Source organism: Dermacentor albipictus, chromosome 1 (assembly GCF_038994185.2).
Source record: "Dermacentor albipictus isolate Rhodes 1998 colony chromosome 1, USDA_Dalb.pri_finalv2, whole genome shotgun sequence".
In the NCBI taxonomy this organism is placed as follows: Eukaryota; Metazoa; Arthropoda; class Arachnida; order Ixodida; family Ixodidae; genus Dermacentor; species Dermacentor albipictus.
Window position 1 is genome coordinate 387,503,289 of NC_091821.1, and position 27,011 is coordinate 387,530,299.

At 45.8% G+C, this 27,011-nt stretch overlaps 3 protein-coding genes across 9 annotated transcripts in view; 2 read left to right on the top strand and 1 right to left on the bottom strand.

Moving 5' to 3' along the window:
• The window catches only part of LOC135916969 (calcitonin gene-related peptide type 1 receptor-like), a 333,393-nt gene extending 327,987 nt beyond the window's left edge, over positions 1–5,406 (top strand). For 7 of the 8 annotated variants that reach the window (XM_070531976.1, XM_065450400.2, XM_065450402.2 and 4 more), the window contains one exon: positions 401–5,406. In XM_070531976.1, the coding sequence (XP_070388077.1) occupies positions 401–613 (213 nt within the window). In that variant the 3' untranslated portion in view covers positions 614–5,406. The remainder of the gene's footprint in view (positions 1–400) is intronic. The other variant, XR_010569125.2, reaches the window with a different exon arrangement.
• Positions 1–27,011, bottom strand: part of LOC135902476 (uncharacterized) — an 867,879-nt gene that overhangs the window by 753,385 nt on the left and 87,483 nt on the right.
• Positions 13,429–27,011, top strand: part of LOC135916979 (putative sodium-dependent excitatory amino acid transporter glt-6) — a 66,875-nt gene continuing 53,292 nt past the window's right edge. Inside the window, exon 1 of the mRNA XM_065450417.2 lies at positions 13,429–13,958. The gene's annotated coding sequence lies outside the window, so the exon portion shown is untranslated. The remainder of the gene's footprint in view (positions 13,959–27,011) is intronic.

Sequence of the window (27,011 nt, forward strand, 5' to 3'; positions counted from 1 at the left end):
TGTTCTAGTAGAAAGGCTTTTAATTTCTCTAACGTGTGCCTCTATTTGAGTACATCGGTGTTCTCACTTGGCTGCTTGCATGCTAAAGAATACGTTTTCAAGACCTAAAGATGTTTTTGCAAATTCCCACGCATGATAATCATCGTCGTTTCCTTCTTTATGCTCCCGATACTCAGTCTTATTTCACTGGTTTAATATGTGTAACGTAATCTGCAGCATCAACAGGCCCACTGCGTAATCCTTCCCTTCACATAAGAGCAAACTTGACCACTTGCGTATGACCAATCAGCCTACTAATGCGTCTCAAGTGTACTATAAGCACCCCAGATTTCACATATGCCAGATTGCTTGTGATGCCTGTACGCGGTGCCCCCTTTTCTTTCGACTTCTTCCTGTGCAGGTGCTGTACCTGTTGAGGCGCTCGTACGGTCGCTACCGGCTACAGCGGGGCTTCTCAAGCCGGAGGGGCAACAGCCTCGCCATGACCCGCATGTCCGTGTCCACGCACGTCACATCGCTAGGCGACTCGCTCAACCCCAACAACGGCTCCGTCAAGAAGTACTCCTGCGCACGCAACGGCGACACTGCACCCGAACAACAGCCCTTGAACTGAGCCGCCTTCTTTGACTGTCGAGCGCTGCAACCACACAAACTTTCCGGCAGCAGCCAAGTCGGCGCTCTGCTTTGTGCCATTGCCCCATCCCATACTGTTTAAGGAACACAGACATTGTCTTGCTGGTGGAGGCGCCATCGGAGTGCAACGCCTTTTCTTCAAGGGACTGCAGATTCCTCCCTTTCTTATATTGAAAAGGGGGGGGGGGGGGGCTAGTTAACATGGCGTGTCAGCAGCGAAGCCACGTGAAACGGGACGGAACATCGCCACTCATGATGGAGGACGTGCTCATGCACTGTGGCCAGTTACGCTATGGAAAAGAACGCAACGCCGCCCCTTATGCTGGTGGCGTGGTGGTGTTCCTTCAACTATGTGCTTATCCGGGACGTCGAACGACGCCAAGCGCAACGTTGTCACTTAGTTTGTGCAGTGCGGCCGTGTTGCTTCAGACGTACGCTGACCGCTGACTACCGTATGAGACAGGATGTAATTCTGTTTCCTAAGGCATCCATGTTGATGCAGACATGTGTGCCAAAGAGACTTGGGAGCTTCTTACTGACATTTGTTTAATGTCCTGGTGATGAGGGGATTGTGGTTGTGCTGCCTGAATGAGGAACTCTGTACCCATGGCCTAAGCGGTGAATGTACTCAAATATTCTTTTGGATTACTGCAGACTGTGCTCGTTCAAAACAAGAAAGAAAGGGCGCTAAGCTGTTTCCGTCACAAATGTGTTCTCATACCTCGAAACGTCAAACTTTTTCTCCCTTCTTAGTGACAAACGGACTCGAGTGCATATGGAAAGTAAACGTGTCGCAGATTGGAGACGCTGGCAACATCGTGGCATGTGTGCGACAACTGGGAAAATTCGTTCGAGCATTTAACGCTAAATTAACCGAATTATTACTCATCGCTTTCTGATAATTACTCGCTCAGCCCACGTTCAGCGCTGAAATGACGCAGCCGTTGCGCTGAAGACAACAATACTCGCAGCAAAACTCGGGGAACAGAGCATACGGAACTCTGCCTAGAAATAACACTGTAAATTTCTTCACCCCATATATAGCTGGCATAATGGCCACCGCTGAGAGGATCGAACTGACAAGAATGAATGATAATGACGGTGCACTCGATGCGGCGTTTTTGCCGCCTTGCAGTCGACGGATCTGTCTGTGTGCTGAGGATATCTTATTAGCACACGTGACCGACACCTCTGCGTAGTGATCAGTCTGACGAAGTACGTGTTTGTGTGGCACGTAAGGACAGTTTCGGAACGCACATATGGCTCTCTCACGTTTTATTCATCGTGTGTATAATATAACTATGTCTATAGTATTCAGAACGTCTCAGCAAACCTGTTGTCATCCTCCATTCGCTTCCATTGAGTTCCACATACCAAAATACGTTCCTAGAACTGACCATCGTCTATATCTGTCCTTGTGAATTTAGCGAATCCTAGCAGAACTTCTTGCAGGATGAGTTCATGCACTTGACTCATAGAACAAGGGCCAATAATGAATTAGCCCGTAGACAGACGACGAACGAAACAAAACACACATACGAGGAAAGAGGTGCGAACGATTCTCTTGCCTTTTATGTTTTTGTGACCGTTCTTCGTGGGGTTACGAACTCTGACGGGTGTGCAATCGATATTATGGTGGTTTCGGAGATAGAAGTAATAGGTACATTGTAAAACAGGCTGTTAAAGGTTGTGTGTTTATGGTGTGCGTGTGGTTGTTAAAGGTTGTGTGTGTATTGTGGGTGTATGCGTGCGTGTGCGTGTGTGCGCTTGTGTATGTATGTGTTTAAAGAAACTTGCTACAAGTGAGGATTACGGAATTAAGCCCGCTTTCTTTACGAAAGAAGGCAAACAGCGCGTAATAAGGTGTCACTGGCTTTTCTGTCGTTGCTGTTAGCAGGCCCAATATTGTGATAACCTTGCATTACACCTTGACACGTTCAGAAATCAACGTCCGGTTTCCGATTGAAGACACTGATTAAAGGTTTATGTTTGCGGCATGCGAGTTGTTGTTTTGTTAGGCGTGTCACCTATTCCTGAGCTCCCATCATGCACTGAATCCTGTGAATATAGTATAATGGAAATATACCAGCTGTATTTTTTTTCTAGCCTAAATTGACTTTTAATTAATGTTTGTGGCAGATAACTGACTCCTATTCCTTGAAATGAACTGCTCGAAGCGGCGGACGTTACATATTGAATAAAAGGAAAATGCATGATTGACTTCATTAATAAAATGGTAAGTTTTAATTAATTCCTGTACTGCGCATGTTTAAAGTTAAGAATTGTAGCCGCTGAGTTTGCAGGCATGTCCATTTAGAAAAAAATTTTAGGGGGACACCGGTTTCGAGATATTTATCCTCAAACTTGCGGTAAAAAGGCACAGTTGTTCAGCTTACTTATTTTTTTTAACAAGACGCCGTTTTATACATTGAAGGCCAAAAGTACCTGCAGCGCCAATGTATTTGGTTGCACACTTTGGGTATGAATAATGAAAAGGTAAAACATAAAAACGCCGACCAAAAGTGAGAAGGTTTAACAAAAGTCGGTATGAATATCTTGCAACTCGTGTCCTCCTGAGAATTCGTCCCAAGTGGATATGAATAGCGAAGTCACCGCCCACAATGCGTAAATTAGAAGATGTGTCGTAATCTAATTACTTAAAAAGCTTCAATAGTGTGACTTCATTATTTAATCAATAATATCTCTCGCTTTCTTTTGCAAGTAATGTCCGCCTCTTAGAGTGATCCAGCTCAAGGACTGCGACTGTACTATCAGACACAGGCGATGTTTTGTTATTCTGCATTCTGCAAACGAAACATCCGGTATACGCTGACAGGTGAAAATGTATCTAATGCACTAGTTACGCAGAAAACAAACATAATCGCATAAATGTTTACCCGTATCATGAGCTTAATAGCTATTACTTCACTCTTGTTGCAGCAGGGCGAGCACTTTTCTAGAGCTGGAAAAGTTTTGTTGACTTTGTCTAGTTTGCTGCTGCATTCCTTCCGACAGATCAGTGCCGTAAATACAAATTGTACATGGGATGGTCTGGTTACCTTTCTTCAACTTGGAAACTTCTGAATTGTAGAAGAGAGGCGGTATTGTAGAAAAGTATTTTGAAAAAAGATTCGAGCATAACTAAAACGCTGCTGAGTGCTTGTTCTCGTTATTTTATTTTATTGCGCTTTCAGCAAATGTAAACGTTTTACACGTTGCTGATTGCTGTTGTATGAGAATATGTCAGTATAGGCAAGCGCCGCATGACTGTTTGTTCAATGGTCTTTGGAGATGTTGTTTCCTGTTCAATCAATGTCACGACGTAGTTGGTTGGTTGTAAATTGGCTCGGTGAGAGAGCTGTTACTCAGCACTGGTATTTCGCTCTATATTACGTACCATTCGCAGTGCGTCTTTCACTGCACTGTTCCCTTTCTCGCTCGCGATATTTTGAAAGGCTTACAAGTTGGCATCCCAAGTTTTCCCTAGTGATGCCTATCTGTGTTCCTTATATATATATATATATATATATAGCTTCCGACCATGGTCCTGTCCGAGTCTCTTCTCGCATCTTAGTCGCTTAGTATAGTCGCTCCCACTGTCCTATCCCGTTACGTAAACCGATTCCTGTGACACCATATTTAACGACGGCACCTGCAATACAAAACAATGTCATCATCTCCACTATGCCAGGCACACCCCACGGTTAGCCTATAGCACTTGTCGGATGCTACGCTATTTTTTTTCCCCCATCTTAACTTTTTCCTGGATGTTCTTGAATGCGCGTATAATGGCACGATGTTAAGCACGAAGCTAGCAGTGTAGATAGAACCAGCTTTACTTCTTTTTTTTTCCTTAATTATAAAGCATGCGCTATAAATGAGCCGATTAATTACCCATTATAGACAGTGTAACGTTGTAAACATGTCAACTAAGTCCCACTGACAGGCATTTGCACTTGGTTTGTAATCTCATTTCCTCCTGGGAAGCCGTGCACTCTTCCTAGGTTTAGTATAGAAACGTTATACGAAGCTTTCAAAGCTGCTAGCACGATCCTGTTGAGACGCGCTGTTTTAGGTGGGCATCAATTTCTGCTGTTACGTGTTCTGCGATGTCTATATGAGTGCACTGAGTACCTCGTGAGCGTTATGTTATCATTTATAAGCGCGAAAGATAAGCATACTGCGATTTATCCTTCAAACTTTCTCAAGGTAATGAAGCTGCCTGTTTCTTGTTTAATGTGGTGCGAAAAACTGTTATGACACTCGTCGTCTGCGCGTTTTATTATATTCTTTTTCTGTATAACAGCAGCATTTCAATAAAAGAGTTTAATTTTAACGTAATCCCGGCTCACCTTTCGGCATCACCTTAACGCGTGAGCAGAGCTGGACGACACAAATATGGTTCAGTCAATGCATTCTGAAACTACACGGCATTAATCAAGAAACTCCACGGCATCAAAGCCAAACAACATGTTCATTTCCTGCTTGGTCCCGAAGAATTGCTGCGCTGTGATACTTATGACTAATTATGACCACCTTTCTCTCGAAGATAGTCGACACACTATCTGAACGGCGATACTCGGCAAATGTACTTTCTCCTAAGCGAATCCCCAATCAAGTTTTCTCTGTCTCAGTTCTACGATGCCCATTCGTAAGCGATGTACAGCAATATGGCTCAACCATTACAAGGTTTTACTCACTCGTAATTTCACTCCTAGTCGTTGTTGTGTTGCTGTTCTCAACCTCAATAAAATCTACATTGAAACAGCGTCACTATGGCCTCATTTGTGTGCCGCTGCAAAAAAAAGCTCAAGACGTGGTATTCCCCAACACCTTCGTTCTCTTGCTTACAATGGGAGGCAACTTGAGATTTAAAAAAGAAATTGCCAATTTACAGACAGACTCGAAGGACGACTGCGTCTGTCTGTGTGCTGTTTGATTTGTGCTTTTTTTATTTCAAGTGTACATTACCAGTGGCATGCCTTCGACTCACAAATGTGTTTTAATAACCAATAAGAAAGAAAAAAAGAAGCAGGTAGTCAGCGGGAATACATTCGAAGAGGAATGTCGAGTGACAGCCACAAGCAGTTGTACAGTGCACTCATCCTTGAAAAGCACGACCTTTCTAGGACTTCGTCTTTTCTGATCTCTTTAGGATAGGATAGGAATCGCTTTTTTTTTAAATGCCGGCAACCGATGGTTTAACTCGTCGTGACGTTGGCCAAGCGTCGACCCGGGGTTATGCCCTACTCTGCACTACCCTAGTTCGGCCCGTTAATGGTGGGTCGTGAAGCTTGTCCTTTTTCAAGCTCACCCCGGGCCTGCTGGACGGCCCACGGTTGAGTGTCCTTGTCTACAGACTGCACTGCACTTCGGAGTTTGGGTGCGTATGTCGTGGAGGTAGCTTCGGTCGGGAACCTGGCACAGTCGCACATGATGTGCCATTGGTCCGCCGGACCCACTGCACAAACACCGCGCACACCACTTGGATAGAGTTCTGGGTGAAGCACGTGTAATACTGCCAGGGCGAGGAGTGACCCGGTCTGTATCTGCCTTAGGATAACGGCCTCCTACCGACTCCTCTCCGAAGCGTACGGCTGAGACAACCGGGCACGGCGGTTCTTCTTTGTTCGCCATTTCAGCCACCGTTTTTCCGGTTTCAGTATAGCAAGTAACAAATAAATATGAGGTATCGCAGATACTATATCTATGGCGTCCTAACCTGTAACCCTCCGTGTGACTGTGACCTATGTCACCGATGAGACGGCATAAATTAGTCGTGTTTTGTGACTCTAAAGTAGCTTTTGACAAGTTCCGGGATACGAACAGAAGGTATCTTAATTAAGGAAAATAAACCGTTGGGTTTTGCGAAAATCACATGACATCCTCTTTAAGTGGCTTCCAGGTCATTATGGCAACATCGGCAACGACTTCGCTGGTAACAGGGCCCGGTCTGCCCACGAAGGCCAGCAGAGCCTTCCAATTCCTAGTAAATACTTCAGTGAGTTCTGTAATAAGCTCACTTGAATAATTCCCTTCAACGTCCTGGTATGATCTGCAACGTCCTGGTACAGATATGATCTGCAAGTTCAGCACATTTGCAGTCCCGTATCCTGGTCTTCTCTGTCTCTCTCTCTCTCTCTGCGTGCGTGCGTGCATGCGTGCGTGCGTGCGTGCGTGCGTGCGTGCGTGCGTGCGTGCGTGCGTGCGTGCGTGCGTGCGTGCGTGCGTGCGTGCGATACGTGAACTTTGCGCGGGTGCCTTTGCTGGAGGTCTCTTCGGCAACAGCAACTATTCCTTTCGCCATAAAGGTGTTCCGGTTATAGTTACACAGGCGATGCTTGCAAGGTGCCGGAACTAAATGAACCTGACTATATTGTACACGATATTGCTCCACTATTTCTTATCTTTAATAATGATTAACAATCTACGGGTCACAGTGCCTTCCTTCAACGGGTCGGTCGGTAAGCTGGTGTGACATCACAAAATGTCGACAAGCATAAAAAGAGTCTGTCTCCAGGCGGAGTTACCTCGTTTCGTGACGGATCCTCCGTCGGTTCAATAATAAACCTGAAATACTTATCAAAGGAGCCATCAGTGAATCATCTATCATCAAACATTGCAATACGGCGTCAAACATTGTAAATGTCATAGAGAGAGAGAGAGGAATGAGATGAAAGACAAGGAGGTTAATCGGAAGGCCAGCATCCAGTCTGCTACTCTGGGGAAGGGGAAAGGGAGCGAGAAATATATAAAAAGAGCAGCATGGAAACATTCGACGACGATTGTCAATGTAAGTTATTAGCGCGAACGAAGTAACGAAAGAACGAGTGAACGAACCAATGAACAAAGGAATGAACGAATAAACAAACGAACGAACGAACGTTATTCTTGCTGAGTCCAACCACCGACCTACTACGAAAACGGGAGCAATCCCTGCAAACAAAGGTATTCACTCTAACAGGAAGCTTTAGCTCGGGTGCTCCTATGTGAATACACGTAAAAGCAGAATTCGTTTTTCTCGGCAACCACTGCACCAAGTTTGACGAGGCTTATTGCATTTAAAAGAAAAACGTAAAATTTAGTGACTGTTCATTTCGTATTCTTGATTTACGTCGTCAATTCTTCATTAAAAATTGGCGAAAATCGCTAATTTGAATAAAACGAGACTATCAAGTTTAAAACTCCGTAACTCTGCAATGTAATATGATATCTCAATTCTGTGAAATTCATCTGATAGTACATCTAAAGCGGACAAAACTGGTATGTTGCACATGAATCTAAAAAAAAATATAGTAATATGGAAATACAACTTTTGCAGAACCCCTGTATACAACGTAACAAATTCACGTAAGATAGATATTGACACAAAATTTGTCCGCTTTGAGTCATCTAATGGATGCCGTTTACAGAAGCGCGATATGTGTTCTTGATGCAGAGTTATTAATTTGTAAACTTTATGCGTCTATTTCTTTCGGACTTTCGAATTTTTGAAAATTGTTTTAACAAAATTTAGGTCCTAAATTGAAATTCCGCTTCAACAGCTACTAGAACTGAACTTTCTCCCTGAAATGCAACAAATTTCATTAAAATCGCTCCAGGGGCTATTTCATTTTAATAGGCCACGTTGGAGTTTGGCCCGAGCTAAATCTCCTTCTTAAAAAGCATATGCACAAAGAGAGAGAAACAAAAACATGCACGTACACACATGGGAAAATTGTGCGGAAGCCCTCGACGATATGATTGTCAATGTAAGCGAATAGAAGAAACGAACGAATGAGCAAATGTGTGCACGAACGAGGGAGAGAAAGAACTATATCAAGAGAGAGTAAACGTTTTCCTTGCCAAATCCGACCATCGCCCACCGAGCAACCACGAGAGCGGGTGACAGAGCTAAAGAAATACGTTATTCACACGTAGTTAGAAGCAACTCGTCACCTTATGGTGCGAAGACTTTATAAACCGGTATTCCGAGATCATCCGGTCAGAAAGCGGCCGGTCGTCGACATCTGCCAGTTTTGTCGCGAGCGAGTGTGTCTGCGCGCTCCAGCGAGGACAGTGACAGAGGACACGTTCTATGGTTTCCTTGCAGCCGCAGTTATCACAAGCAGCACTGTCAGGCATTTCGATGCGGCAAACAAAAGTAAACGTGAAAGATACACCAAGTCGGGAAGTCGGCAGAGAACAGTTGTGTCGGTTCGGAATACTTCAGATGGGATACGGAGTCAAATGCACAATGAAGCGCTTATGTAAATTCTGTTGCGTGAGGAATTGTGAGTTCCAGTCGGCTGTCGTCACAACATCTCGTTCATGATGAGGATAAGGATGATGATGATGAGGAGGAGGAGGAGGAGGAGGATGGTGGCAGTGGTGGTGATGACGACGACGACGACGACGATGAGGTGTTGTTGCTTGGCCAGAAAAGGCCAAGAGTAAAACGGCTCGTAATTTTAAAGCGAAGCTTTACATGCATGCTAGGCGAAACGAAAATGCTTCTGTTCGCGCCTGTGTACAGAAAACTATCATCATCAGCAATGGCTCGAGCGTCGTCGTCTTTTTCTTTTTCTTTTTTTCCACAGCTACCTCTTTAACTCGTGCCACTGCTACCACGTTCGTCGTCCTCTTCTTCCACAGCTGGCTCCGTTGCCGCTCATCATTCCCGCGTAGAATTTCACGTCTGTCGTCGTAATGGGGAGGCCGCGTTTACGGGGGTACGAGCCATTGCTTAAGGAGTATGAGCCATTCATTGTCTTACGTAACGGCCAGGAGGATGAGGAATAAACTTTATTTGTAAAACTTAGCTGACGGTGCAGTCATCCGGGGTGCGCGTCATCCCTAGTCCAGGATGCCATGGTTTGTGAGCCGATAGCTTGACCCTGCTCACCAGACAATGCTGGTCTTCAGGGCTCGGGCTTGTCAGCTTGGTCTCCCATTGCTCGACGGTTGGTCCGCTTATGCGTGCTACCGCTGCGTTATTCCCACACTCCCATACCATGTCGTAGAGGGTATTGGGCGCAGAGCAGAAGGCGCACTTGTAAGTGTAGCTCGCAGGATACGTGGCGTGCAGCAGGGTGCCTGTTGGAAATGTGCCGGTCTGTAGCTTGCCGAAGATCACCGCCTCTTCTCTAGTCAGCTTGGGATGCAGGGATAGGCAGGTCCTCCTACCCAGACTATAGTAGCTCAGGATGTCTCTGTATCTTTTCGGGACTCCATCGCCTAGGTCGTCGGGGGCTCGTGAACCCGGTCAGATAGCCCGGAGAATGCGATCACGTGCAGCTGCTTGACGGCCAGATTTAATTTTGAAGAATCGCAAGCGTCAATGGCGGGCGAATGCTGCTAACCACGCCACCGAGGAAACTCGAGACATCGAACGCAAGCGACAACGGCGGAATGCGGGCGTACCATCACTGACGTCGTTCTCTCTGTCGCAACCGAACGTCTGTCTAACCTCATTAAGGAACACAAAGACGTAATCAATAATTGACAAATACTTCAATGAATCATTGGAATTAACCCAGTGATAAGCACCGGGGCCGCACGTTTCAGCTTCGCTGATTAAACATCTGTACGGAGTGCTTGTGCAGTGATTTCTTCCTCTACTTCTTTTTTCACTTCTTCAGGATGATCAGCAAATATTCATGAAGCTCCCTCGTAGCTATGAAAGGTTGGAAAGCTGATGCAAGATTAAAAAGCAGAATCCTGTGACTATTTATGCCCATTTAACGATTAAAAATGTACCTTGCTAATTATATTTTTAATTTGAATATTTTTTTTTCGAGAATACTGGGTGCAGTAATGATTAATTCCGGCCTGCTCAGAGGGATTCCTCAACCTATTCAAACAACGAATTGCAATGGCCTAAAGAGCTAAATAAATTGATTCACTTTTTAAAATTAAAATATTCTCTTTAGCAGAAATCGTGAAACTGCCATAATAAATTCGGTGAGCAATAAATTCGTCTCGGCCGAGCAGAATTCGCCAGGCTAGCATGTCTCAAAAGTCGCGGTAGATTTATCATTCTTTTTCTAAGCCTAATTTCATTTGAAAACTGCAGGTTGATTTTTCTTTCTCTAGTTTTCTTTTTTTTTGATTCGCACCAAAAGACACAGGATGTATATAAACATGCCTGTTCGCTCTTCCGTTTGCGAAGACGCGTTTAACTTTTTCCTTTGCGCTTGTGCTTATCATTTGACACTGAGCGACATTGTTTTGTTTGTGGTTTATAACGTGGTATATATAGTCGAAGTACGGAGCAGGCTGAGCTTACATTACATATAACAAAAGATAAACGCGGCGACCCTCGTCCAACTACAGTGCTAAACTCGTGACACACAACTGAATAACGCACGAGGTGGTATATACGTACGCCCCGTTGACAGCATTTTTGTTATTTGTATTTCAACGTGTGTGTTTGTGTCCAGTCTGGAAGCGAAAGCCGTCATATCCGGTTGAATTATATATATATATATATATATATATATATATATATAAATATATATATATATATATATATATATATATATATATATATATATATATATATATATATATATATATATATAGAACAAAAATGAGCGGAAGCCTAGCCATAAACATCGTCATGGTAAAGGCTCTGAGGAATATTTCCATTGGCTTTGCTCTTTGCGGACTGACTTACAATAGGAGCAGACAGAGGTTGATGGGAGTTGTGAAAAAAAGAATGTTGTGTTACCGTCACAGTTGGAGGGAAAGCGCGCTTCCATTGAATTTTTGCGATTCATGTGAGCAATTCAAGTTGTATTTCATTCGTCATTTATTTAGCCTTTTGCTACACGGTGAAGCGGCAGGAAAAAAATGCTGCCTCCAGATATGGAAGTGCTTCTTTGCAGCTACCCACAAAGCATATCATATCAAGTTATACACAGCAATGCAATGTGCAGCGACAATCACAACCACCAAGTCCCATCACGTGCGTTAAACAATGGAGCATACAAGCTAAACAATAGCGTTCAACATATCAAAGTGTGACGCACGTAATGCCTATATCGCGATAAGTACAAGCAAACGGATCACAATGAATATGCCCGAAGGCACTTGTAAACGACAGGAATAAATAACGCTTGCATTGCCTATGGCTCCGAGCCTTCCCGGATTGAAAACGTACGGGTAGATCGCAGACTACCATTTCATTCTCCTTAAACTGATGTAGACCGGGATACTTTCCTTTCCATGATTCTTCTCTTTCTTTTTGTATTTCCTAAGATGCTTACATTTTTATGCTCTTCAAATTTACAAGTAAACTTGTTGTTTGTTGCTTAGTGACCGCAGTGTAGAAGAACGAGGAGGTAGGCAACATTCTTGCTGGTTATGCCAAGACACAATGGGGAAACTGAGGCCGCCACTTTCACCATGTAACGCACACACGCACAAACACACTTATAACGAATATAAGAAATATAATAAAAAACGCGAACGTTCACATGATATATATATATATCTACCATGGTCACAAGAGGACACTTCTTCAAGAGAATCTGTAAGATGTATTGGAATTTCGCCGTATGCATATTTCTTAATCTGAAGTAGCTGCAGAACATCAGTGGATGTCGTTATGGTCCTTACTAGCTAACAGTGGTTAAAATAGGGGGGAAATGTGTAATATAAAGCGATAATGTGATCTGCGTGGTACATTAATATCGCACTTGACCAATTATAAACGTGATTCGAGACAGCTATCGCCCCAATAATCCGCATTGAATTCACTGCCTACGAAGAGGTTTGAAACATAAATGCTAACTGCATCTTTATCTCCGTGAAAAACATTTGTGCGTGCGTGTGTTTAAGAGATGCAACGATAGGGAAGCTTTTGCTTTTGAACATGTGACTCTCATTGACAAGCACTCCATCTTTCGCATATCATGAGAACCTTTTATTTTTCGGTAAGGAGTGAGTGAGTGAGTGAGTGAGTGAGTGAGTGAGTGAGTGAGTGAGTGAGTGAGTGAGTGAGTGAGTGAGTGAGTGAGTGAGTGAGTGAGTGAGTGAGTGAGTGAGTGAGTGAGTGAGTGAGTGAGTGAGTGAGTGAGTGAGTGAGTGAGTGAGTGAGTGAGTGAGTGAGTGAGTGAGTGAGTGAGTGAGTGAGTGAGTGAGTGAGTGAGTGAGTGAGTGAGTGAGTGAGTGAGTGAGTGAGTGAGTGAGTGAGTGAGTGAGTGAGTGAGTCCACTCCTCATTGCGGACGAAGGGCTATGAAGAGCAGGCAAACGACCTGTAGTTCCAGTAAACTACAAAATAGCCACCGCAAGAACCTACACTGCATATATGTAAATTTTAGCTTCAGGTTCAATTTCACGAGACGAGCACTGAGCGGTGATTTACAGCGTGTCATACGCTACCACCACAGAAAGAAGAAAAAAAAAAGAAAAGATAAGCCCGCCGGCCATGCTTTGTACAAGCAGCTAGCTTTCACCACCTCAGCACTTGGCTTTTCTTGCTTTGCTGAAGAAAATTTATTTTGGCACTTGGCACAGCGTGCCGTCATCTTCTCTAGGTCTCCTCCTCTTTTTTCGCCGTCGCTGCAATCCGGATGTTAAGCGTTCGGGGTGTTTCCAACTGTTGCATTCGCGACCCTCACGAGCGCCTCTCACCTTCACCCACGTCCCTTTCATAACAGCCTACTCTCTCTCTCTCTCCCTCTCCCATTCATATCCTCCTCGCTCTCTCCTATCTCGCCCTCTCCCTTCCAGAACCTACGCGTTCCTCTCAACGCGCATGCCCACAGCACCCATGGCGCGATTCGTCTCCGCCAGTCCAGCCGTATACTCTACCCGCGATAGGCGACCTGCGCTTGGCAGTTCTCGCTACGCGACGCGAAGCGGTGGCTGCAGCCCTGCGGCATTCTGAACCCCGTCCCCGCCGCGCACCCTCCCCTCCCCAGTACCCCGAGAACGAGCTGCTGCTATTCTGAGTCGTTCTCCGCTCCCCCACCTCGACTGCCGAGTGGCGCCCGCTCCCTTCTGTTCTCTCGCTATTTTCTTCGCGGCCCTACGTCGTCGCCGTGCGGAGGGCACCGGAGCTCCGACCAGTCGTTCAAAACCCTGCGCGCGCGTGCCTCGGTGCCAAGAAACGGAACGGCCGTGCTTGCCCTCCGCCGCCACCATTGCTCTTCGCCGTAGTAACCTTTGCCGCCGCCGCCGCCGCCGCCACCACCGGTGCGCCGTCCTCGACCCGTCGTCGCTGGGCGCCGACCTGCCGCCGCGAATGGAAAGCCGCGGCCTGGGACTCAGCTCGCGCCTCTTCAACCAGTTCATCCTGCTCAAACGCACCTCCTACGACCCCATCCTCCGGTTGAGGTAAAGTGGCACGCGCGCGCGTCTGCTGGCTCGAAGCGCCGCGAAAGAGAAAAAAAAAACGCTGCGCGCGCTTCCGCGAGTCTCGGGACGAGTGTTTACCGAGTGGAGAGTGTGTATTTCATTCTTTACCTCAAAACTTGGCACTGGACCGGTGAGAGATGGGGAGGGCCAGGAAGGGGGGGGGGGGGGGGGAGAGAGCTCGCCGAAACCTGGCTGAACGGGAAGTTCGAGTTTATTGCGGGTGTTGTACTCTCTGCGAGTGTTGATGAAACGCACGTACCTGGTGAGAGGGTTTAAAAGTTAAGGCGATAAAATAAACCTAATATGGTTACTCCCGTGAGTCCAAAAGGAAGAGGGACCAATGTGAGTTTACGTTAAGCAAATGCCGGAAGCAGAGACTCCACAGTGAGTTCAACCTCGTTAAATATTCGCTATTGTTAACCCTACAACGAAAGAACTCAACTTAAGCGCGACGTATTACTTGGTCATTTACTCTGCGGACGCAATGTCAACGTTAGAAGTCATCGTAGCGGTTTTTATGATACTTGTTATAGTACAATTTGCTTATTAGTTTCCTGTTATAGAGAACGTTATTTCCTCTAACGTACCGCTTTGTACCGATTTCGATTATGCGATTGTGGCGATATCACATTGAAGGGCCTAACTAGCATAGTGTTATCGTGCCCCAATACCATGGGTTGCAAGGTACCCTGGGAGGTTAGAACAAAACTGGAGGAAGCAAGATATACCGTGAGTAAGTAAAGGCATGAAAATTGGGGAACTGAAGCAAACATAACCACATTTTTGAGCAAATGAATGAATGAATAGAACCTTTATTTCTATGAAAGGGACTGCTCTTGGCCGCTGTTGGGGATTAAAGTAGAAAAGGGTCTCAGTTAGGGGATTATTGGGTGCAGTGCAATTTAATTTCAGTTCTTCGGTAGCGCTCGCATGGGCCCGTGGACCTCGCCCACCTCACTCGACGGCCACTTTGACTGCACCGTATGTCGCGGTGGCGTTCCGTGCTTCAGGCTTAGATTATGTTAGCCTTGTGAAGGTTCTCATGTAGCCTCGTGGTAAGTGTATGAGGTCCAAAATAAAGTGTCAAGTGAGCTTCTTTTGTGTGCCGTCAGTTTCCCATTCAGTGGCACTGAGTCACACTGGCTTCGCGCGAAGCATAAAAATTGTAATGTCATCCCAGACGTCGCAAGCAGCAGCTTCGTGTGATCGGGGCCATCGCTTGCTCTAAATATATCCAGGCTCCCTATACCCCGACACTTTGACTTGCTGCAGGAAGGCCGCGAAAGCATAGCTTCTTGCACAATACCGACGGTGGCAGTTTATATAAGTACTGCATGACATTTGGGTATGAGAAAGTCCTCAAAATGTTTCGGTACACTAACGACAATAGGGGATTGATTTATATATTCTAGCTAGGTCATAGAAGCCATATCAATTTCTCTTTGACTAATGCACACAATAAAAATGAAGGAGCCCTTTCTTTGTATCAGAGAGAGAGCCAGAGAAAGAAAAAGAAAGGATAAAGGCAGGTAGGTTAACCAATATCCGGTTTGCAACCCTACAGTGGGAAATGAGGAGATAAAAAAGATAAAAAGATGAAAATCTATAGAGGGAGACGCGGAGCACATGCACGCCATTATCTCACACGATCACAGCACGGGATAACAGTTAATGCTAGTCAGTGGTACAGTCGCGTGGTCAGGTTTGTTCTTAAAAATTTTAACAATGATTTTTTAGCCCTCTGTTGCGATGGTTCGTGAAATAGGTGTTCAAAATTTCTTTGTTCTGACCACGGTCTGTCGTACGTCCGTGCGAGCTAACGCAGTCGCGTGTGATCGTCTTTGCACAAGACATCGAGGACAGTCACATGATACGTGTTCGAGGGCCCAGTGAGATGAGATATTTAAAAAAAAAGGGGGGGGGGGGGGGGGGGGTCTCGTGCCGAAACCACGATCTGATTATGAGTCACGCCGTAGTGCGAGACTCCGGTATAATTTCGACCACCTTGAATTCGTTAACGTGCAACCAATGTACGGTAAACATCATCATCATCATCATCAGCCTGGTTACGCCCACTGCAGGGCAAAGGCTTCTCCCATATTTTGCTCCCATCGAAATGCGACCACCGCGGCCACGATTTGATCCCGCGACTTCACGCTTAGCAGTGCAGCGGTAAAACCAATCATCAACCACGTAGAGTCTTAGATGACATACAAGCGAACACACTGGTCGACTGACAACCCTGTAAATGCAACAGACTGGACGTGCTGCCTGGAAATAGTTGGACGCACGAAAAGCGCACGCGAAAACTGAACCGTATAAAGAACCGAAGGCTTTTCTTTCGAGGAACCCGCATGGGTTTCTCTTGTGGCAATTGCTGCGAACGGTTGGATGTCTGATTTTCCCTTTAATAATTACTTCTCTGCACCTTGCGGGTTTCCGCAGAACTATTCCGTCAAACTGAATGAATGAAAGGGAAATTCTTCGTGGAGAATTTCTGTCCTGTATGCTTTCAGTGGAGTTTCACTGCAGAGGCACTACCATTGTCAGATACGCCATATCATTATGCAAAGTGTCAAAAGGACTGAAAGCGCATGACGCGGGACCTATTGAGATCAGCCAGCGCTGAGAGATTTCTTGCTGTTGCATCATGTATTTAGGCACGCTTTAAGTTGGCATTTCTCCATCGCTTTCATGGCAATAATGCACATATTCTGTAATTCATCTTTTCACAATTAACCTTTTCAATAGAGTTACCAAAACAGCCTGAAATATGACTACCCTAAAGCAAAAATTAAAGGACATATGAAAGACTAAGCAGAATTATCTTTTTTTTATGTTACATATACTGCTGTCTCTATTTCCAGTAGTGGGTACATATTTTAGTACATACAAAGGAAATGACACTAGAAAAGAACAAATCAATAGGCGATATGATTATGCAATTTCTCAACAACCTCTTCAAATGGAAATGCGCGAAGCGAACCATCCAAACTCTTAACAGACATTCTATGAACAGACAAAGACGAATAAGTTTCAAAACAGCAAAGCCAGTTATATATGTGCCGTTGACTCCCTGATCGAGCCAAATAACTGGTTGTCTCGTGATGGCTTTTTTCTTAGGTCTTAATCTGCGTGCAGCAGCCTGCAATATTCAAAAAACATGCATCTTTTGTGAAGTAATAATTAAGCCATAGGCCGTAGAAAGAAATTCCGATCCGATCCCGTGGCTAGTAGATGTTAGAGATTATGAAATAGCCGACGCAGATGCTATCATCTGCATCTGAATTGCGCCGCGCGTTCCAGTCCCATCTCCTTCTTAACGGCAATGGTACTAAAGGAGGTCGGTGCGGCAAGGTGACACTTGTATAAGTGACCTTGAGAAAACGAAAAGGGTGAACATGGTGAGTCGCCCGGCACCGCCCTCTACGACGACGAAGTACACTAACAGTGTACGTCGTCACGTCATACTATTTCGTTTCTCCCTATGGAGTGTTTTGGAAAATTCGCCTTGTTTGTGACGCTCCGAAATTTTCTTTCTCAGTCATACCGAAATCACGGTAGAATTGGAACGCACAGCAGCTCGAGCCTGCAGCTTTAAATCCTATTAACCAGCAACAAGACGGACAGTTCTTTCGCTAAATGAAAGCAGTTATAGGTTGTACTAAACGTCAGAAAGGCTCATGCCTCACAGCGCACCATCTTGGCAGGCGACATTCATCATCATCATCAGCCTGGTTACGCCCACTGCAGGGCAAAGGCCTCTCCCATATTTCTCCAACAACCCCGGTCATGTATAAATTGTGGCCATGCCGTCCCTGCAAATTTCTTAATCTCATCCGCCCACCTAACTTTCTGCCGTCCCCTGCTACGCTTCCCTTCCCTTGGAATCCAGTCCGTAACCCTTAATGACCATCGGTTATCTTCCCTCCTCATTACATGTCCTGCCCATGCCCATTTCTTTTTCTTGATTTCAACTAAGATGTCATTAACTCGCGTTTGTTCCCTCACCCAATCTGCTCTTTTCTTATCCCTTAACGTTACACCTATCATTCTTCTTTCCATAGCTCGTTGCGTCGTCCTCAATTTGAGTAGAACCCTTTTCGTAAGCCTCCAGGTTTCTGCCCCGTAGGTGAGTACTGGTAAGACACAGCTATTATACACTTTTCTCTTGAGGGATAATGGCAACCTGCTGTTCATGATCTGAGAATGCCTGCCAAACGCACCCCAGCCCATTCTTATTCTTCTGATTATTTCTGTCTCATGATCCGGATCCGCAGTCACTACCTGACCTAAGGAGATGTATTCCCTTACGACTTCCAGTGCCTCGCTGCCTATTGTAAACTGCTGTTCTCTTCCGAGACTGTTAAACATTACTTTAGTTTTCTGCAGATTAATTTTTAGACCTACTCTTCTGCTTTGCCTCTCCAGGTCAGTGAGCATGCATTGCAGTTGGTCCCCTGAGTTACTAAGCAAGGCAATATCATCAGCGAATCGCAAGTTACTAAGGTATTCTCCATTAACTTTTATCCCCATTTCTTCCCAATCCAGGTCTCTGACTACCTCCTGTAAACACGCTGTGAATAGCATTGGAGAGATCGTATCTCCCTGCCTGACGCCTTTCTTTATTGGGATTTTGTTGCTTTCTTTATGGAGGACTACGGTGGCTGTGGAGCCGCTATAGATATTTTTCAGTATCTTTACATATGGCTCGTCTACAGCCTGATTCCGTAATGCCTCCATGACTGCTGAGGTTTCGACAGAATCAAATGCTTTCTCGTAATCAATGAAAGCTATGTATAAGGGTTGGTTATATTCCGCACATTTCTCTATCACCTGATTGATAGTGTGAATATGATCTATTGTTGAGTAGCCTTTACGGAATCCTGCCTGGTCCTTTGCTTGACAGAAGTCTAAGGTGTTCCTGATTCTATTTGCGATTACCTTAGTAAATAGTTTGTAGGCAACGGACAGTAAGCTGATTGGTCTATAATATTTCAAGTCTTTGGCGTCCCCTTTCTTATGGATTAGGATTATGTTAGCATTTTTCAAGATTCCGGTACGCTCGACGTTATGAGGCATTGCGTATACAGGGTGGCCAGTTTCTCTAGAACAATCTGCCCACCATCCTTCAACAAATCTGCTGTTACCTGATCCTCCCCAGCTGCCTTCCCCCTTTCCATATCTCCAAAGGCTTTCTTTACTTCTTCCGGCGTTACCTGTGGCGACATTAATTCGAATTCCTCTTGACTATTTTCTCTTCTATTATCGACGTGGGTGGCACTGGTACTGTATAAATCTCTATAGAACTCCTCAGCCACTTGTACTATCTCATCCATATTAGTAATTATATTGCCGGCTTTGTCTCTTAACGCATACATCTGATTCTTGCCAATTCCTAGTTTCTTCTTCACTGTTTTTAGGCTTCCTCCGTTCCTGAGAGCATGTCCAATTCTGTCCATATTATACTTCCTTATGTCAGCTGTCTTACGCTTGTTGATTAACTTCGAAAGTTCTGCCAGTTCTATTCTAGCTGTAGGGTTAGAAGCTTTCATACATTGGCGTTTCTTGATCAGACCTTTCGTCTCCTGCGATAGTTTACTGGTATCCTGCCTAACGGAGTTACCGCCGACTTCCATTGCACACTCCTTAATGATGTCCACAAGATTGTCGTTCATTGCTTCAACACTAAGGTCCTCTTCCTGAGTTAAAGCCGAATACCTGTTCTGTAGCTTGATCTGGAATTGCTCTATTTTCCCTCTTACCGCTAACTCATTGATCGGCTTCTTATGTACCAGTTTCTTCCGTTCCCTTCTCAGGTCTAGGCTAATTCGAGTTCTTACCATCCTGTGGTCACTGCAGCGCACCTTGCCGAGCACGTCCACATCTTTTATGATGCCAGGGTTAGCGCAGAGTATGAAGTCTATTTCGTTTCTAGTCTCACCGTTCGGGCCCCTCCACGTCCACTTTCGGCTATCCCGCTTGCGGAAGAAGGTATTCATTATCCTCATATTATTCTGTTCCGCAAACTCTACTAATAACTCCCCCCTGATATTCCTAGTGCCTATGCCATACTCCCCCACTGCCTTGTCTCCAGCCTGCTTTTTGCCTACCTTGGCATTAAAGTCACCCATTAGTATAGTGTATTTAGTTTTCACTCTACCCATCGCCGATTCCACGTCTTCATAGAAGTTTTCGACTTCCTGGTCATCATGACTGGATGCAGGGGCGTAGACCTGCACAATCTTCATTTTGTACCTCTTATTAAGTTTCACAACAAGACCTGCCACCCTCTCGTTAATGCTATAGAATTCCTGTATGTTACCAGCTATATTCTTATTAATCAGGAATTTGACGCCTAGTTCCCTTCTCTCTGCTAAGCCCCGGTAGCACAGGAGCACACCGCTGCAGCCCACAGGCGACATTAATGTATGTATGCTCAGCTCAGACTTCAGCAACGTGCGCAATGTTGTATGCAATGCTATTAACAGGCGCGCACACTTTTATATAATAAATTTCGCAGACTCGAACTTTTCAGTTAGTGCTTTACGTTTTTGAATTACCGTAGAAAGTAGGTTCCTCGTTTTCACGTTTCTGCAAATTATATCACTGCATCAACCAGTGTGCGAACACAAATATGCGCTGTTCTTACGACGCATTGCCCAATTTACAGACAACCAACTGCAGCCAGAGGCAGGAGGAGCAGCTAGTCCAGTGGGCATGTTTTCGAGTTTCTTTGTGCGGGACAGCAGAACAGCCTTGTAAACGGACGCTGATCCGGGACTCAGGACTCGTAGAGGCACCCCAGAATGATGCACCACCACCACTGCTGTTTCGATCAGAGAAGCGACGCCGATGAATCTGTTTGAGACAGATGGCGAGAGATCATTGCGCCTCACACTTCGCGCCATACCGATACAACAGAAGCCATAGACTGTCCCGGAAAAAAAAAACAATGTTTGGTGAACCACCAAGGCATGGAAGTTAGACGTGCAGATGCAAAGAAACAGCATCGCACCTGGATCTCAACCTTCGAAAGAACGGCGCTGACAGATTTGAGGTTCAGTGTGGAGCGACTGAAAAGCTATTATACGTAGCCGGAAGAGCTTTAATAGAAAGGATACCGCTAACAATGATACAACTGGCCAAAGCGTCAGGGAATTATAATTAGCCTGAATAAATAAATGTGCGAGGTAAAGATGTGCTTGAAGGCCAGATTAAATAAAGAGGCAGAGATGGTCCCATCTGCGGGAAGAAATAGTTAACAGCGTCGCACCTTTGCATTGTGATTTAATAGGATGAAGACGAGAAAGCCGGTTTAGGACACGGGATGCAGCGCTCACTACCACCTTCCGACCCTACTGTTGCGACCACGCCATATTTTACATTATTCAAAACCACGAAAATTTCTGTCCTCGCAAATTTCTGATTTCACGGTAGCTCTGAATTCCACAAAATTTTTTTTTCATATACGGTAGAAATTTTCTGTTTCTGTCACACGAACTGGCTCTTCAGTAGGAAAAGGTTGCACAATTCAATGCTTTGACCGGATTTGCCGTGGCCGGGATTCGATCCCGCGACCTCGTGCTCAGCAGCCTAACACCATAGCCACTGAGCAACCAAGGCGGGTGTATAAGCAGGAAAAGTTGGTATTGTTGCATCTTTCTATTATTTTTTTCTCTGTTATTCTCACTTATTCTCCTTTCTTCTTCTGAGCTGCGTGTTTTTGCAGTGTGCCCACCTCTTTTTTTATCGTTCCTTCCATCGGCGGCATTACTGAGCCATTACAGCTGCGAGGTTGCCCCACAGCCATATAAGCTACGAAGGGTACAGCGTTCACTGATAGCAATTCATTTCCGAACGCACTCGACTGTAGGCGTACATGGTCATATACGTCTGTGTCTTAGTTGCGTGCACAAACTCCTCTGCAACCTGCGCTGAAACTGTCTGACATAACTTCAACTGCGTCACCCGCACCAGTATCGCTGCTTGGATGTGATGCACGAAGTCTACAGATGTTAAATATAGATCGCCTTGTCAAACGTACAGTTAACAGCGTGGGTGCCGCAGCAGGCGTGTACGCGAGCTGTCTTTTTGCATGACGGACAACCGTTACGTGATCCCTTACGTAGTATGGTGCGGCATGCGTGAAGACGTGCGCCGCTCCTATAAAGTTGGCGATAAGAGTCGACGATAGCCCGTCGGTTGTCTCATCTTGCGTAGGAAAAATTTCCGCTGCTTCCGAGAGCGTTTTCCGCTCGGAAAGCCGCCTTGTGAAATCAGCCAGGAAGGCAGATAACTTATCACAGGGTAGCGCACAACTGGCGATACTCTATACGAAATCACCTTATACGCCTTATATGTCCAAGAGCGGTTTTTGGAGCTTGCCGTCAGTATTACGGGACGCAGGTCCACGTTATCTGGCAGACGATAACTCTGGCACCAGGCTAAGGCGAGATGCAAGGTGACACTAGCAGATGTTCCTAGCCGAAAACGATTGCGTCGTACGCTATCGTTTTCCCGCCATTCAGACCTTATCTCCCTCTCTGTTCCTGTCTTTCGTCGCTGGCATTGCCTCAGCGGGGGCACTAATATAGCCTGAACTGTGAATGGGTTATAGCTGCGGAACGATGAGGGTCTAATCACATGTACAAATATGGCTGCTGCTTATAGTAAGGAGAGGTGTCGATTCCTTAGCAACGAATAGTACGGATACGAAGTCCACAGGGTACTTAGTGACCGACTGGTAGAAGCAAATGTTTGAAGCGGGATGAATAGGTTTGCTTAATTGAATTCTAGAGTTTTACGTGCCAAAAGCATGATTTGATTCTGAGGAACACCGTAGTGGGGGACGCCGGCTTAGTTGTGACCACCTGGGGATCTTTAACGGGACCCCGTTGCGCGGGACACGTGCGTTTTTTTTTTTTTTTGCATTTCGTTTCCTTCAAAATGCGTCAGCCGCGGCCAGTGTTTGAGCCCACGACCTCATGCTGAGCGGCTCAACACAATATCCCCTATAAGCCATTGCGGTGGGTGGAATGTATTGGTCCTTTGTCACACTTTCACAAAATTGCCTTAACACTGCTACAGCACAATATAGACTCTCTTTGCTGCAAAGCGTTCTTTGCCCCATTTCTTGGCGCTCGGCGGCAAGTCGGTATCGGTAGGTAGCGAGGTACGTTCCTGTCTCGTCTCGCTCTAATAAAACAATGTTATGCTTGACAGATGATGGTATCGAACCTGTACCGGCAAGCAAGGCAACCGGGTGCTCTCGCCATTAGGCCACGATTGCACGCGAACTTCTCGCGTCTTAAAGCCGGCCAGCTGTTTGAAACACTCGGCGCGTGTACCTCGGGCAACTCTATCGTCTTCTTTCCTTGTGACAGCTCGCGCTTCGAAGCGCCGTGTTAGATTGTACTATCTCCGGGACAGGCCCACTTTCCTCGCTTAAGTTTCGCTGTTTCTCTTGTTTACGCTCGTCCGCTCCTTATGCAGGAACCAACAATTACATTGTCGCAACCTTCTGTCGAACAGTCGGTGTAGAAATAATGTCGTTGCTACCCTATGATCGTATTCTACGGGCTCGTCGTTGTGCTGCTGTTGTCACAGACACGTACGCTCGTGATCCAGACACGACTACTCAATTTACACAAACACGTCGGTCCACCTGATATCGTTTTGCGGGACCCAAAACAATGCTGGATAGACACTTCGCGTATACTTCGATTCACAGAGTGCACGGGTGGTTTCTCGTTTATATTTGTAGTTTTTGTTTATCTCGTCGTAACAACCCTTCTACTTTAGTGAAAGAGGGCTGCACATTTCAATAACTCTATGAAAAGTATTTCAATCGGTAGGAGACAATTATTCCGGCATCTTCCTTTGATTTGAAGGCTACGATTAGAATTAGGGAGAGCGCTATCAATTCATTATTGCACAAGTTTGAATTTAATTGAGTTCAGTTTATTCTGCAACAAAAAGGTCGCGAGGGTGACCAGGCAAAAAGCTGCAAGTAGGAGCTTGAGGGGAAGTGTCGGTATGTTCTCCTAAACCCACGTGCAGCACGAAGGACAAGGACTAATAAATACCACCCACCCTGCAGCGCAGTGTGCATCGTTTCTCTTAGTCCTTGTCCTTCGTGCTGTATGTGGTTTTAATTATCTATACCCAACTGGCCCACCCTTTCTTTTTTTGTCTTATTTGACCTGAAGTGAAACAAAGCCTACTGATGCATGTCGCCTGTTCCTATAAAGACTCGCAGCTCAAGCGGGCGCCAACCACAAAGTAATGTATTACTTTCGGGTAGTTGCGATTGGCTGGCATAATTTCGGCACACTGACGGTTTGTCGTTGTTGCTGTGGCCCAATCATTCTCCTCTTAATTGCAAAGCATCCTTTTAAGTAGCAATGCAGTGTTTGTACGCAGACCATCCGCCCTCAGGTTACACACTGAAGGGCGATGCGGGCAAAACTTTCTTAAGAAAGCTTCCGTCTTCCGCAGCGGCAGCTTCGATGTCTGGAGAATACAATACCGGAAAACTTATGCCAACGGAAAGTGTACTGACAATAAAGCTGCAGCGCTTCACGGTCGCTTGCCTGCCTTTCACATGCTGTAAATGCACCCGAAATTTTAATCAACGAACCCAGCACCAAGCCTCATAAGCATGGGCCCTGAGGATTAGAACATGTACAAACATGCGCACGCTACAGTATCGCAGCTCTTTTCGATTAAGCTAGATCAGCTCTGGAAGCAAATGAAAGAAGAAGAATCGAGACGCAACGACGTGCGCCTCGATTAACTCATCAAGTGAGTTGTGAAGTCCGAGCTCTAGAAACTTGTCGGTGCTCGCGTTGAGTGGAACGCCGACCGCCCTCTTGAAAGCCTTTCGTATCATGCATTCGACCTTGTTTCTTTCGCACCCTATCCACTTCAGGTAAGGGGCAACATACGTTATGCGGCTTATCGCGTACGCCTGCACGAGGCGGATCGCGCACTCTTCACGCAAACCGTTGCGTCTACTCGTGATGCGACGCAAGAGTCGGATCATGTCGTCTGCCGAACGACGAAGTCTTCGCACCGTCTCTCCGTTATGGCCATTTGCCTGCCGGTGTAACCCCAGGATTATAATTTTGTCTACGTGCGGTACGGCAGTACCATCTGCCAATATAATGCCTATTTTAAAGTATTCCCGTTCCTCGTCGCGCATGGTTTTACGACCTCTCCTTGTGGGTTTCTAGATTAAGAGTTCGGACTTGGTAGCCGAGCACTCGAGGCCCGTTCCACGCAAGTAATTCTGAACCGCATCTACTCCTGCCTGTAGCGTTCGCTCGACGTGACCGTCACATCCTCCCCCGGGAACCCAGAGGGTGATGTCATCCACGTAGAGGCTGTGATGCAATTCTGCTACTTCTGTTAATTTCTCGGGTAGACCGAGTAGAACTAAATCAAAAAGTAATGGTGATAAGACGGATCGTTGCGGCGGGCCGCACGGACCCCTCTCAAATTCCGGCGATTCCTCGTCGCCGACGACGACGCGTGCGCGCCTGCCCGCGAGGAAATCTCTAACGTAATTGTACGTTCTTTGGCCTAGTCCTAATGTTCTAATTGTTTTTAAGATCGTTTCGTGTTTAACGATGTCAAAGGCCTTTTTAATATCTAGGCCGAGAATTGCCTTAGTGGAGCTGGTAGTGTCGTATACGATCTGGTGTTTAAGCTGAAGCAATGAATGAATAAACCTTTATTCCAAGCCCGGATGGCCCTATGGCCTAAGACACGGAAAATAAGTCACGCTTAACTGCGTCCGCTAAAAGTCAAGTTCGCGGACATTGAAGGGACACGAAAGGCATATATAAGGTCGAGCTAGAGTGGAAGATTATGCACCTGCAATAATTAATTCGTCACTTGGAGCGAGAACAGAGCTCTTGCAAGCGAGGAAAGGACGAACAATGGAACATCGAAGTCGCACCGCCTGTTGTGAACTATGGTACACCTCTCATATGACGCCAACGCTGGCAGACTCACAGAGAGGGATGTAGAGGGAGATCACGTGGAGATTACGTCAAATCCTACGCTTTGGTGGCGGGGCTATCGGCGGCAGTTTTCTACGTATCAAAGCTATGTATTGGCACATACACAATGATCATAAACTTCTAGACAAATAATCTATCAATAAAACCCGGCTTAACATTTTCATGTAATTTCCCTTGAAGCCGAAGGTCCAATAGAAAATATGAAATATTACTTCGGCACGTAATGAAAAGTGACAATAGCTGAATCTGCGTGAAGCCAATGGTTACTGGCTCTGAAAGGCTAGCGAAACAAGGTCGTCCTAGCAAGGTATCACACGACTGTAGGGACGAACTTCTCGTGGATCGTGAATCTGAGGTGTGCCATGAACCTGAGGAAGAAGGTGCACGTTCATAGGTCTCGAACTGAAAGGAACTTTTGAAATACAGCGGTCAAACATAGAAGCAAAATGCAGCCTAGAGCAGGCGAAACGTGCTCTGTCTCCATATCACGGGGCTTCTACGTCAACAGAGGATCCGGGGCCGTCAGTGATCGTTCCGCCGTCTCTCGCAGACCCGAATAACAAGCGCGCATTACGATCCGCGTCTTTAGAGCAAGGCATTCGTCGGTTTATCCCGATAAACACCCAGTCTTTTCAACGCGGGTGAAGTCTCTTGTTGCTGGTGTCATTTCTTTCCGCTGCTGCTTATGATCTTATATGAGATATGGATGAGTTTTCATAGTGGTGCGCCTAGCATGATAGTCCAGATAAGGGCGTCGACGTGTGAAACGACATACGCGAAACGCACCACATTCGCACAGTACACACACTCGGACACGTCCGAAACTTATCGTTGGAGGCCAATGTCTCACAGGAAAGGTAAAAGGGAAAGAGAGAGGAACGTTAATCAGTGCTGGAAATGCTAGCTCAGCGAAATGCCTGAAATGCTACTCCAAATGATTAGGGTGAATGACACAATAAAAATAAATTGTATAAACGAAAACAAAAAGAAGAAGAAAAATTCA